Source organism: Aphelocoma coerulescens, chromosome 2 (genome assembly GCF_041296385.1).
Source record: "Aphelocoma coerulescens isolate FSJ_1873_10779 chromosome 2, UR_Acoe_1.0, whole genome shotgun sequence".
NCBI classification, from domain to species: domain Eukaryota; kingdom Metazoa; phylum Chordata; class Aves; order Passeriformes; family Corvidae; genus Aphelocoma; species Aphelocoma coerulescens.
Window position 1 is genome coordinate 94,002,709 of NC_091015.1, and position 15,231 is coordinate 94,017,939.

The window sequence follows — 15,231 nt, forward strand, 5'->3', positions numbered from 1 at the left end:
CAGCAGAGACTCATTAAGATTGAGCAAGTACCACAGACCTCTCTGACTGTCACTCCCTAGCCCTGTGTTGCTGTCTATTAAAAACACTTCAGTTCCCTTTCTCAGCATTTACAGATTTATACTACTTCCTTCCAAAGACCCATTTTTTAAAATTTTGAACTAGAGTCAGTTGCTGACACTTCAGAGTCCTCTCAGAGGGTTAACAGAACTCTACAAAAAACAGACAAGATACATCCAATCTTTGAGGAGGCTGAAACCTAGATGAAGATTTTGAAAGGAATTTAGAAACGACAGGAAGCAACTAGAAAAAGAAGAGTTAATGAAAAGTTAAGATATCCCAAGGAATTAGTCAGTCAATCTCCTCTTGAGAATACTATGGGAACCACCTCCAGCTCCTCTGCTTTCTCATTATCGAGAGATCAAATCCACAGCTACAAAATCCATGCTCACTACTCCCTTTAGAAACACATCACCATCATTTGAGGGCACCCATCCATCTTCCAAACGCATTTTGAAGGTGCTCAGCATGAACAATTAAAGCAGATGTTCAAAGAATACATCAAAGAATGGGACAATGTCAACTGTCACTTCATCCCTTAAATTTCCCATTAAAAAAAAAGGTACAGAAGAGTGACTGGTCTCCAAAGTTTATTAAAAATCAAAGAATAGAAAACTTTACATAAAAATATGTCAATTTTAGCTTCCACATAGTTGTCCACACAAAAAATTTAAACATTTTTTTAAACCTGTAGCACATAACCACAGTGATAGCCAGGCCAATTCATTTGGTTCACCATGACTGAAGTGTTACATGATACCACTTTTCAAATGAGTTTTGCTTTAAAATGGACGCTAGTATAAGACACCAATTAAAGCCTCTGAAGGCTCTTTAATGTAGTTATGCTCAATATTGCTAGTGTGTGAAGACTAAGCAGTACAGGCTCATGTAACAGCCCTTAGATATTATTTATGAATCAGCTCACAATTTTTAGAACTTTTTTTATTGTGATGAGTCTGGAGCATTAAGACAAACTTTCTGCAAACAGATATGCACTACTCTACTTTGGAATGTTGCCCTCTCTCCCCTCAAGGACCTGTTTGTGTTTGACAGATTCAGTAATAACATGAACTACTTCTGCTTCAAAGGCATACAGCATATTAAAAAGCTTCATGCTTGACACCTCATTTCAATATTCAGATACCAGTTTTAAAACCTTCTCTATCTGTACACAGTATAGATGTCCTGTTAACAGGATTCTTCAGCTTTCTCTGCTAGTGGACTTACATAACTTACCTGTAGTTTTCTGTATAGCTTAAGAACTCTCACTTAAAAAAAGGGAAGTCAGAGGGCATGAGATGTGACCTACTCCCAGGACAACTGTGGTGCTTTAAAAACTCAGGGTTAGGCAGGATGTACATTTTTCAAAAAGTTAAAGACAGTGTTTGTCATGGCAATACACACTTGCATAGTATACCTGTATGCATCTGTAAATTAAGTGCCAGCCACTCATACTGTGTACAACACTGGGCTGTGCTCTCCTGCAACACATTAAAAGATACTTCTTGTAATGCTTAGAGCAGCTGAAGTACTTTTTATATATTTGCTCTTAACAGAACTAATGCATACTACTATACAGATTCCTTAATGGAATCAACATATTTCCTTTCTCCACATTCCTTAAGCCGGGTACCTCTGTTTAATAGTGTTGTTTCAACCCAAACATTAACAGGTTACATTACTAAAATGCATCAAAGCATGTAGTTCACAGCTTTTTAATTTCCTATCAGGACTTGAACCAACCTTTTTCCCATTCCTCTCAAAAGGTTTGCTTCTGGTACTACAAATGTTGGATTTGTTGTCTAGTTAAAGAAAATTAAAACTCATTGGTCAGAGCAAGACAACTGATAGAGGCCAGACAATGAGCTAAAAAACACAGGGTCAAAATGCTTTGGAGCTTCATAAATTCTTAAAACTGTAAGCCAAATCGCACTTTCATTGTGAATCAAGAAGCCTCAAATGTTACCAAATGTCATGTTTATAACACTGCTCAGACAACCTGCCAAAACTATGACCCCAACTTAGATAATGCAACCTGGGAAAGGATCTGTAAATTAAAAAACCTCTTCCCCTTAAATATAACTTATGTGATAATATGAAATTAAATTAAAAATTCCAAGTTATTGCACAAATCATACTTCCAATATTTACAGAGAAAAAAATTGAGCTTTGGGAAAAAAAAAAAAAAAAAAAAAAACAAACAGGAGAGCAGCAAATTTACTTTTATGAATTCCCAACTTGATCTGCTGCAAAGAAGAAGAAAAAATAATAATTCCAAGGGGCTGAAGTTTCCTTCACTTCTAAAATAAAAGAAAAGGAACAGATACAGCCACAGCAAAAAAGCTACAGCATTTGTAAATGTCCTTGCAGTTCTATTGTCAGAGCTGCTTCGGCACTGAATGAACCATTGTGGGAAGGCAGAAAACAAACTTCCACATTTAATAAGGCTTCACAGATAAGCACAACTACTTCTTGAAGATGGACTGAACCACCACACAAAGAAACATGCAAAGAAGTCAGCTGCAGATATTTGGCAACACCAATAAAACGATGTGCTGGACGCTGGTCTCCATCCCTCAAGTCGAGTGGCACTCACTCAGTTTGTCTGAACAGGGAAGGTCATTTTGGCATCTGCCATTATCTGCTCAGACTGATAGGCAAACTGTCTCTGTGTTTTTTCCTTCTCCATATATTACGATTGTACTGGTGGTGTCCTCGGTTACCAACTGGTTGCCTCATGCCTCCACTGCTGACAGGGCTGTAGCTGTTGCCTTGGTTATGAGTTCCTTTCATGGAAAACTTCATTCCACTGTGCTGCTAAAAAAAAATAAAATAAGGTAAGCATTCATTTAAGCATAAAAACAACAGACAAAACATATATTACCAGTTGTATTTCCTCAACATGTAAGTCACTTCCACAAAGCACTGCTTGAAGCAACCGGTCTTTTCATGTTTGTTTAATTGTAGCTGTGCAAGTTGCAAGGCACTAACAACTTACTAAGTGTTTTCTGAAGAAAATGTCCTGCAAATGAAATGGTGTAGATTTCAAAGTATCTTTAAAACCCTCAGATCTCAGTATGACATATACTCACGGTACAACTTCTTTATAAAACCAGAGAACTTCCACATTAAGTACTAATTGTGACAGATGTGTCTATTTTGGAGTATCTTAGCAAAAGCATGACTAAGTGAGATACTTAAGTCTTTCAGAAACATCATGGACAAATATAAGGGCATGATCACATGAGCTGATGCATGGGGGGTACAAGTCTGCTTTTCCCATAATCTCAAGTCAGTGACAGGCAAACTAAGTATGGCTTGTGAGGAGCTTGTAAATCCTCCTGGTGTGATCAACAGATTACACAGCTCCTAGACTGCACCTCATATGCAGACCAAGGCAAAACAATTAAATGATCAGAAATACAGCATGACACTTTCTTCAAGGGATCTCCAATAACTTGGAACAAAAACTGCCCAGAAGGTATAGCAGCAGCCGGAGTAAACCTACCACACCATAAGGTACTACAGGCATCACTATCACTATAAATGTATACACTAAGTTGGCATACAGTAAGTTGGTATGTACTTAAAATAGGTACAAGAGTTTCAGAAGATGAAACTGAAAGACTTCCTAAATACTGAGAACATCAATGCAAGCAACATTTCCTGATGTCTGATAGCAATAATTCAACAGATAACTGATTGCCTGTAGCAAAAGCTAATTCTAACCTTAAGTGATTAAACAGGAACACAGAGCTAACATTTGAGACAACTGCTTAGAACACTAAAGTAGCTGCAGGTATTTCATATTCTGTATTTCCAAACAAGTGTGAAGTAGAAAGAAACAAGAACACCAAGCCACCACTACAATTGTGTGTACAAAAAAAACCCAGTTATTGAACACATAATGCCATAAGCAACATTTTACTGTCAAACTGTAATTGAGGAGACACTGAGCATCCAGAAAGACAAAGTGGTGAAGACTAGTGTTGAGGAACAACCACAGTTAACTGCAGGGTGGCAAAAAACCTTTAAAACTATTTTGGATTTGTACAGTTTCCTACAGCAACCTAATTAACCTTCATCATGCAACTTCTAAACTCTCAAGATAGATGCACTAAGTATTATCCTAAGACTACCAGTGGCAAAATACTTCAAGGACAAACAGAAAGAGGAAATGCAGGTTGAGACTTTTTCATTAAGAGACACAACTTCCCAAACATAATTTATTGATGTACATTTCATAAATAGCTTCTAGTAGATGTTTTAGCAAGTCAACATGAAACAAAACAAAAAAAATTTGAACGTTTTAAATTTTTGGCAAATAGTCCTTCAAGCAAACACACCATCTTGTCACATTCTCCTGCAAAATTTTCTAGTTCAGTAAGTATCTCTCTGACTCAATTATACATAAACATTTACTTGAAATGATATCAAAACACTAAAAATGACCCTATAATAGTCAAAACACCAAGTAGCCAGTCATCACAGGTACCGCCAACTATACTGAAGAAAGACAGAGGAAAACTTTAGTACTGCTACTGAACAACTAGAACAAAAGTCTGATCAAGCAGCATACAAACTTCCAGGAACCTTATCCATCCACTTCAGCTGAAAATTTGAAAAATCTGGCAATTTCTTCCTCAATATGAGCGAGGATTCACAAAAAAAAAAAAATACTGGGGGCAGGATGGCAGGTGACCCCAAGACCACACAAGGAGCACAGCAAGTATGACAATTAAGTGCATCTACCTGTATCCTAAAAGATGTCATACCACTTGTTTGCTCAAAAGGTAAACAAACTTTCAAAGAATGATTAATAACTGAGACAGAACATGAACTCTAGCTTGTGATGAAGCATTTTGCATTGTTCTTAGACCATCAAGATAAAGAATGTCAATCTATTGGACCAGGATCTGAATCCATCAGTCTTATGATTCATCAGCTAAGAGAGGTGCTTAAGGAAGTTGACTCAGGGACCACTTCAGTCACAGATAATACCTTTATATTTACTAGTTCTCAACTACATTTTTTTCACTAGTTTGCTTGATCTTTTGAAACTGTCAGCTTTTAGCATCTTGCATCCTGTACCATGGCATTTCACAGCTTAAATGAGCATCACATTTTATTTGAGCCTACTACGGGATGATCTATCAGTTCTTGGGAGTATTGTCATTCTGCTCTCTAACTTCTGCATACACTGCTGACAACTACACAGACCTAGATCATATACCTCATCTTGTCGAAGTTAAACAATCATTCTTTCTTCACACAGAAGCAATTCCATGTGTTTGATTACTATTACATCTTTCCCTATTCCACTTCCATTTGTGTTTTGACTTTCCCCTGATGAGGAAAGAAGCAGCAAAATTATACCCACTGTTGGTGTTCTGCAAAAACATCACAATGTCATCTTTACAAGAAACTGCTGGCTCAGGGCCTACCCCTCTCTGCAAAGTTTAAATTATTTCTCACCCTCCTGACACATCACCTTGAAGGGTCCTTCTGCACCTCTTCTCAGGCAGACCTTACAGTGCTTCACACCACCAGCAAATTTCCCCAGGCTTCATCCACTGACTTTTAGCCATTAGGCAGCACAAACTCCTGCAGGGCTATCTTGGTGACCTCCATTTCTTACAAAAACCGAATTTTAGTTCCTCATCTTCCCACTAGTTAACTGTTTAAAAGGGGACACATCATTCATTTAGCTTCTTTCAGGATCTTTGATAAAAGAAATTTGCTTCATGTTTTTGTAAATCTCAAGAGGCTGTATCATACAGCTTTCTCTTGTGCACTAACTTCTGGACATTCAGATGCTCAGGAGTCACTGAGAGGTGACATGTCTGTAAGCAGATGACAGCTAGAGAGAGATCAGGTAATCCAAGAAGAAAGCCCTTCGTCTGTGATACGGCAGATAAATCTTCGATTTAGAAGTTTCAATTTCTTTGGATCTATTTCTCTAGATAGAACAATCTCTCCCATCTTATGACTACTTATTCAATAACTGAATGATAGAATTGGTTTGGATTTTAGCTGTGTTGAATTATCTGCTAGATCTGGAGGGAAAACGAAAGAATTCACATTTAAGACAAGCCTGGGGTGGGTGGGGGTAAGGTGCAATTCTGCATCACATACCAGGTTAAATAAGTTTCCAGAAAAAAAAACAACAACAGAAAACAAACAAAAAAAAATATAACCAAATAAACAGAAAGAAAGAAAAAGCCCCAGAAAAATCTCAAGAAAAGGAATTTGGTTGCAATAGACATACCAAGTAATTATTTGCTAAGGAAACCAAACTTCTATTCTTAAATACTGGCAAATTTACTATACAAAACTGCTGACATTTAAAGACTGCCATTTTTCAAAAAGAAAATTCATAGCCAGAAATCAATCCCCTACAATTTGAAATAACACAAGTAACATAACAGAGCTGAACTCTAAACATAAACAGGCTTCTAAATCATTTTGGTCTTTTGTTGGGGTTTTTTTTGCCTGATAGCATTTCTAAAGTAAGGAGACAAGAAAAGACAGGGAAATGTTGATAATAAAGTATCTGTACTAAGATTCAAAAGAGATTATACATACAGTGCTCCAAAACGATTGGTAAGTACTTACAGAGGTAAAGAAAAAGCTCAGAAAAGGCATAAAACAGTTTTGAAAGATTACATGTTTACTATTTTGTTGTTAAGAGTACAGGATTAAAGGCCATGACTGAATCTAGTCTTCAGTTGATCAGACTTGTAATCAAATTCATACACCTCAAAAATAATTTCATGTGAAATATCAGAGTAGTATTCAGAGCTACCTTAATGTACCGTTAATATTTTTAGTATCCCTTAAATAACCTAACATGCAGTCTCAAAGTATTTCACAAAGTTTGCAGTATTTCCAAATTCTCTATTATAGGCTTGTAGCACTCCCTTGCTCACTTTCTGAGCATAATGTCTGTAAATACACTAAAAAATTTTTATCTTCTTGTTCTTTATGAAATAAATTCATTGTTTTGCAGAGAAATAATGGACAATGACGTAACCAACATTTTAGTCACAACTGCATAAGCAATAAGCCAAGTATTAGGCAACCTAGCCTCATTAGATTAGTTAACAGGATTCTACAAGATATCTGCACATGCTACCTGGGTGTATTCTTAACCTGGTAAGATTTCTGTGTGGTTTAGATTTCTAAGCTGAAGTAGAGAAAAACCAAAACAAGTTATTCCAAAAGTTGTTTAGTACTGACAATCTAGGGAAATAAGGCCCAAAGCACTACAAAGACACTTCTCTTTCTGGGACCTACAGGCTACTTTCAGCTACAACTGATTAGACCTTGAGTCCTGAACAGATTTTATAAAATGAGCCCGAACTCTTTACTGTTGTTATTAAAAGGGGAAAACACCATTTATGGAGCTATGTGAACAGCAAAGAAAAGAAAAACCAACATGGAGACTAGAAAGAGCTCAAAAGCAAGAAAAATTGTACACAATTCCAACACAAGAGAACTGGAAAAATTAAAGCTGCAAGGGAGCAGATTATATCAATCCTTCATATCCTATTTCACTTCATTACAGGCTACTGGCAGAGCTACCACACAAACGTCAAGGTTCTCTTCACCTTTCACAATGGGTTAGGCAAGACTAGTATGAGCAGCTCCAAGACCAACTAGTATTTGAGAGAGCAGAGGGCCTAGTCCCCAAAATGAGTGACTGACAGTAGAGACTGCTGTCAGCATCACAGTAAATACTGAACTACGTTATGGCAAAGCAAGTAGAATGACACATGAAATAAATACCCTTTTTGATCTTGTCACTACCCAGGTTTCAAAACTGAGGGGCAGGAGTCAAAACAATGCTACCAGAAGACAGAACTCATACTTCAACTTTGCTGCTGTTGTGACACGGGCCATGAAATGTATCTGCATACTTGTCACTAACAAGGAACAAGAGCTTTTTCAGCACAAAGCTGACAATTTCAGACCTTAAAGAGAAATCTTACCTCACTGAGAATTCCCAATTTTATTTGGAACAGAAAAACTACTACTACAGTAAGAAAACCTCCTTCCAAATGATGAGGAGATACCAATACAGTACACATGAAAAAGTCTGCAGAGGAAATGAATATGTGATCATTCAAATCCATCTCAGTTTGTGAATAAAAATCTGATTACAATGACACTGGAAGATAAAGGAGTACTATGCAAACAAAAGGAAGGTATGACTTCTACATTTCCATAAGTCTTTTATTTATGGTGAGTTTGTTTATGTTTCTAAGAAACTATTATTTAGACTTTACTTTGTCTTTCCTGCAACTCAAAGAGCGCTCAGGAAGCAACTGCCAATGTGGCCAATGAGGCTCTCATACAGTCCTATAAACATCTAGACTGTATGTTTATATAGAGACCTCTGGAGACCACTTAAGCCAACATTCTGTTGTAAGCAGAGTCAGATCAGGTTATCCAGAGCCTGGTCAGGCTAAGTCAGTTTCTATACATGGAAGGATAACACCATATAAAGACTGCCTGTATAAATATAGGACAACCTAAATGAAAAATCTCTAGTACTGCTTTCAGCTGAACAACCTCTGAAACCCAGATGCAGTTTTTCCTTCTCTTCTTTTCTTAGGAAAGGAAATAAAACATCATATTCTCCTAAGTTTTGCATGTGTTAAAAACCAAACAATGTTCTGTCATACATGGAAGATGGGAGTCTGACACTGAGAATCAAAACTCTTTCCGAAATATACAACTGTAGCCTCCTTCCTATGAAAACACATTGGTTCTGAAAAATTAATCCACCCTAAATGAGAGCATTCTCGATAAAACTAAATAACAAAAATGTCATTTGGTTGACTGAAGAAACCTTCAGTACCTAAACAGCTTATAAATGCCATTGAACAAATCAGGTCATTTCTAAATTGAAGCTGACATACCGAAAACCATGGAGAATCTCCATATATGAAGAAGGGAGTTCAGCATATTTGTACACTGGCTAGTTGATGACACCTGCCTTCTCAGAAATATTTGGTAAAGTTCTGCACTGACATGAATTAAAATGTGTCTTTACAAACTTATCTTTCATCCAAGTGAACTACACTTAACTGTTTACACTCAGCTAAAAGAAATATATTTTTGACTCAAGGCCTGACCAATTTTGTTTGCAATGCTGCTAATCTTTCAGCAATCATTTCAGAGATACTAGCGGTATCAGCAGTACTAGTGAGACAAGACAACACCATTAACAGTTGTTCTGAATAAAAGCCAACTCTGAAGCAAAGTATGTTGACCACAAAAGTGCCTGTAACCCTGTAAAAAACTGTTTAAAGAAAGCAGTATAAAACTGTAAAAAAGCAGTTTATAAGTTTAAATGTTCCACCTTATTTGGGCAAACTCAAAAGAATCTGAAAAAAAAGAACCAACTCCCACAAGTCCTTTTACAAGTTTTGACTGTAGTATTTCAGCACTGACATTAAGGTTTCATTTTCTGGTTGTCTCCATAGCAACAAACATATTCCCAATCAGACATCACTAATCTTTAGTGGAGGTTTTTTCACACACACTAGAAGCCAGCCAGTGCAGCAGAGGGACTGGCTTTAGATACTTTGGAACCAAGACACAACCCTTCGGGGAAAAAAGAAAGCACCTTAAATGAAAGAGTTCTTCTGACCTAAGAAAAGGAAGTTTCTTCTGTCTTCATTTTGGTAACCTAGAGAACAGCAATCCAGCATGAATTAAACTTATCTCAAAGAAATGGGGAATGTAGTCCCCTCCTCTCCTTGGCAAGTTACCAAGCAAGCAATTTCTGCCCCCTCTACTCATCTGGACATGCATGTCAACATCTGGTTTTTTGCTTATTTTTAGTGGGCAGCTTCATAAACTGTTCTGCTTCTCCAAGAGAAATTTCAAACTGCTGTCAGCAGAGTAGAAGAATGATTACCTTGGAAAAATGATGGATGATGATGATCCTGAAAAGCACACAGGCCTGTGCCAGGAGCTTCATCAGTCCCTGAACTATCTGGAAATTCTTCAATGCAGTACATAAATAGAATTGGTAATCACACCAAACATGTTTCAAAAATGAAAATACCAGGAAGATTTAGCAGCAGCAAACTTGCCTAGAAGGCTGCAATTTGTTCAAAATACAGTTAGTGCTCTTGGCACCTCCTGCTTTTGAGAGTTGTACTCGACACCTAGGTACAGCTTTCCAAGCTGAACTGAGGTGAAAAAGTTGCCAGAGAAAAAGCTGAAGACCCCATGCAGACAAATGAATCCCTTTCAAAACTTCCTGAATACGAAAGAAGACTTGCTTTTAAGAAAGTCTAGCACAAGTTCAGATTTATCAGGGCAGGAGTCCTCTCAGATGGCAGAATGTGCCTATTAAGAGTTATAAGCTAGCTGGGTCTCAAGTTACATCAACTCGAAAGAAAAGCCTAATTTAGCAAAGTCATGGTCCAGCAATCTGGAAGTGGAAAGAAGGTATTTACAGTATTTTGGGTAAAATTATTTCATTTCCTACTTCTGACTCAATCATAAACTTTTTTAATAAAGAATACTTCTACTTCATAAAATATAAGCTTTTGGTAAATTCAATGCAAAAAATGCCATTATCCCACTTCTAAACTGTAAGTAGAAAGAAATTATTCTGATTTAATGTGATTCTCAAAGGCACATCTTTGTTAAGCAAAGCCACAGAAAAATTCCCACTTTTAAACATGTAAGTACTATAAAACTACTAACAGAACAGTTAACAATCACTTAAAAAGACAGCCAAGGAACAAAAAGCCAGAAAAAGTGCTACAAAGCAGTTGTCTTCCAAGATTCAAAATTCCAACAGAGATCCAAAATTCACACAACACACTGCCTCTTCACAATGGGGGCAAACACTCTGAATGCCAACTTGTTTGGTACTAACAACTACATGCCTCCTAACTAGCTCCAGGGTACTTCTTTAGAAAAGCAGAGCTAGGGAAAGAATCATCTACACTAGGTTTGTATTTTAAATGAACTTTTAACTTAAAATAACTCTCCAGTTTTATTCTAAAAAAACTTTTAAAGTTTCAGACTGTACTGTATTCACTAGCCAGTGAATATTCACTAGCAGACACTAAAACAGAAATACATTACTCTATTAGCCTCTCACTAATACAACATTTCCTGTGCAGGTAAGCAGGTATTGGCCTAGGTGGGACTGAGCAGTAGAGAAAGTAAGGAGGGGAAGAATCTGTGTAATCAGTTAGGAGATTAAAACCAAAGGCAAGTCAAGGGAAGTGATCATTTCCCCTCTACTCAGCACAGGTGAGGTCACACATGGAGTGCTGGGCCCCCATCTGGGCTCCCCAGGAATCGAGATGCGGACAAATGGGAGAGAGTCCAGTTAAAGTCCATGAAGGTATGTAAGTGTTGAATCAAATAAAAAAAGGCAAAGTCATTAAGTTGAAAATGTCTTGGCCTAGATTCCCATGAACTCTGATACAAGGACTCGGAGAAGAAGGAAAACCTTACAAGAACTTGACCAAAACTAAGTTTCAAATGAACCAGCTCACAGTTTTGTTATCACGTGCAACCTACAATCCACAATTTGCATTAAGCCTCATGTGAGGCATGTTTTACTAATAGCTGTAATTATCAAGACTGAGGGAATGTTTTCCTGCAGAAAGATGCACTGAGGTTGTACCAAAATAGATACATTAGCCAAAAAAATTCAGGTCCCAGCACATTTATGCAAACATTTAATTTTTTGGTAAAAATTCTTGTACACTTATCCATAATTAATTTTCTGTTCTCTACCTTTAAAATGTATTACAGAAAATTACAAGTATAACAAAATCTGTTGTAATAGTTCAAAATCAAGACAACTAAATAAGCCTAGAAAGGTTAATACTATTCCTTAAAATTCAAAAACTATTCAAAAACAGCTCTACCACATATAAGGTGGTGGGAATTAAACAGCCTAAACAAATATACCACTAGTTGGGCACCAGGATTCTCAAACACAAAGAGTCAGACACCTGACACTCGTTCTCTAACTTACTCCTAGGTGTCGATGTTGTGGAGGGGCTCTTCTGCTCTAAACCCTTTCCCACCCTTTGCTCTCCCCGCACCTCTGACACAGCAGGTGAGTACTTTTATGACCACATGAAGCTTAGCACATGCTACATGAAGGTTACCCTCAGAGGCTTTTAGACTGACAGCACAGTGCACATGACCTACACTTGCGATGTGACCACTTGCTCGTGACAGAGTTGCTGGCTCATACCTGATTACTGGCGGCCATTATCAAGGTTCTCGGAGGCGCAGATTGGGGTTTACCACTTGGCAGGGGCAATGCGGGTGCTAAACTGGCCATAAGCTGAGTCGGTGCTTGAAGACTGAACTGGTAAACATTAGGAGCTGTGCAAGGTGCTGTATCTGATTCCTTTTGGCAGAGAAAAAGGGGAAAAGAAAAGCAACTTTACAGAAAGTACAGTATATTCAGACTATGCACGTGAAAATGCACCCAAATATCAACTCAAGTGAATACTACAAAACATAATGATTTTTTTCAATAGTAAAAAAATAAAATAAAAGCCAGCACTATGTTTATTTTATACATCTAGCAAAAGTTTAGCTGGACCTCTATTAAGAAGAAAATGTCAACAGGTCTATGGCAATCACAGGTCAGTTCCAGTCAGCACAAATCTAAAGCCAAAGTTGTATCTCTACCAAATTCAAATTAAAAGATGAGAACTAAGGCTGGGAAAAAACAGAACAAGAACAGCAACACTGTAGGTGACAGAAGGGCAAGAATTTTAGGTGTCATGACAGATTCAGTCCCCTGAACAGTGTTCTGGATTGTACTTATTTATATGGCAAAGTTGCTCACTGTAATTGCTACATTCTTCTCCCACTCTACCCAGCAACAGCGAAGTTAGGGCTCCACCTGCCAAGAAACAAGTTGATGCTCTGCCAGCCAAGACCAGTATACATGCACCAGTCACACACACCACTGCTCAGGGGGAGTTCTGCTCCCCTCGCTTTCCATCTGAAATCCAAGGGATAATTCTCCAGGGAAAGCAAGATGGATACAGGATAACAGAAAAGATACTGCAAATGAAACTGGTATCACTGATTACTACTCTTCCTCCTTCCAGCCCAATCACCAGCAATTTCAGATGCATCCTAAGCAGACATACTGGTGATGCTAAAGTACTATGTGTCTGGAGCACTTAACAAGGAGGCAAGCACGGATTCAGGGGTTTACAGGAATTACTTAAGTCTGAAAATACCTGACTACATCAGTTCTTAAATGACAATTATTTTCCAAGTTGAGAAAGGTTGAAAGCAAGCTACAGCCTTTTAAAACAACTTTGAACACAAAAAAATCTTGTAAAACTCACTTTTCAGCCATAACAATGGCAGAAGTAGCTTTCCCTACGTTTTACTGCTGCTTTTTACCACGTTCTTAACTCCAAAGAATTCTGAACTTAAAGACAATGGAAAAACCTATTTTATCCCAAACCACTAGTGTTTATTCCATTCCCAGCTGTCTGGTTCAAAATATAGCAAGAGATGGGGCTTGGCCAATTAGCAGTTTAGAAGTTACCACATTAAAAGGCACTATTGGCTCAGGTCATCACAGATCTTTACTCTTAAAGTAATTACTGAAGTATTCTATTGCTCTGTCTCTAAAGATTAATTGCCTGGAAGCAAAGAATCTTCACTTAAATCACACAAACTTTAAACAGATTTCCAGCACTACTACTTGCCCTCACGTGGCCTTGTTTTCTAAATTAGATTCTTCAGTTAGAGAATAGGCTGCTCAAGAACAGAAACAAGAAAATATTTCAAAGCTTTTCCTGAGGAGAAAGACTATATAGGTGAGATGGACAATTGTGAATACTGAGCAGCCTAAGCAATGAGCTACTACGAAGAAAAACTTGCATCCCAGCTGAATTGAATACTCATAGTAGAAAGAGCCCTCAATAAAACCAGTTTGTTAGAACAACCAGTCTTTTACTGGCCTCTATAAAGTTGTGCTTACTAAAAAGTAAGTTCTAGAAAGAAAGGAGCTGTTCTCCTATTAGTTCAACTAGTGATAAAAGTTACAGTATGCCTTTGTGAACCAGATAACTGCATCATGAATTCACTAGAGACACATCATACTCATAAAAGAATCTGTGCAGAAAGTTCTTATTTATGAGATCAGATAATTATTCTTTAATAAATATGTTCATCATAGTGGGAAACTACATGCTGTAGCACTGACCAAAAATTAAGCTTAGTTGATGCCTGGATTTGATGGCATTTTTCTCTTTTACCCAATCCTACAGTATCAACACCGTGGGAACAGGCTAAGGTCTCCACAAAGACTGGATACTTTTGGTCATGGAATTATCAAAAAGCTTATGAGAAGAGGGGGAAATGAACAGACAAGTTCTAAGCACGCTCACCATGTACCAATGTGCTCAACAAGTACCCATGAGCTAGCAGATGGGATGGAAAAAGGGATCTTATTGTCTAGCCAAACCAATGTGCAAATCCATTGCAATGCAGCCTTCACAAACCTGACCAAAGAACAATTTTAGTGTCTCCATTCAAAGGATCTCCCCTTTCCCTTCTACTTAGATACAATTAGATCCCCAATGGTGAACATACCTAACCAGATGGGACAATTCTCATTAGTGAGATTTCTAAGGAGCTTTTGAGCAACAAAAAGTTGCTCAAAAGGGAAAGAGTAGCAGATGGAAGAGAAAAGTGTGCCATATAATTTAACTGAGATTAGATTTCACCACCAATAAAGCTTGTGTTGCTTTATTTTAATTTTGTAATAGGTATGTTCTTCTGCCTCAAGGGTTATTTACTGAAACACATCTCATACAAGCAGGTTATTTCTTTCTTCTAAGGCATTCCTGGTTTGCTAATAGGATTACTGCATGGAGTTGATATCGTGACTCCTCAAGAGCAACAAAATCTTTCTGTGAAGAGCAGCATTACCCTTCTTAAACTGAAAGATTAAGATCTGATCAGAAAATTGAGCCCAATGTTAACAAATCTGATTTTCCATAAGCACTGCCTACACTGAAGGATTAAATCTTTCTTGGTCTTCTGGACCAGATTCTTAAGTGTAACATGCAAACTTGAAGCACTAAAGAAGTTCAGATGACCTACAAGTAAATACATGGGAGGTAATGCTCTCGACACAT

The 15,231-nt window shown here is 37.6% G+C and overlaps 1 protein-coding gene across 4 annotated transcripts in view; it reads right to left on the reverse strand.

Annotated features, from left to right (window-relative positions):
• Positions 1-631: 631 nt before the first annotated feature.
• Positions 632-15,231, reverse strand: part of TENT4A (terminal nucleotidyltransferase 4A) — a 59,338-nt gene continuing 44,738 nt past the window's right edge. Inside the window, exons 11-12 of one of the 4 annotated variants that reach the window (XM_069004076.1) lie at positions 12,306-12,464; positions 632-2,872 (exon numbers count right to left, since the gene is read on the reverse strand). In XM_069004076.1, the coding sequence (XP_068860177.1) occupies positions 2,696-2,872; positions 12,306-12,464 (336 nt within the window). In that variant the 3' untranslated portion in view covers positions 632-2,695. Of the gene's footprint in view, positions 2,876-12,305; positions 12,465-15,231 lie in introns of all 4 variants that reach the window. The other 3 variants (XM_069004075.1, XM_069004078.1, XM_069004077.1) reach the window with 3 other exon arrangements.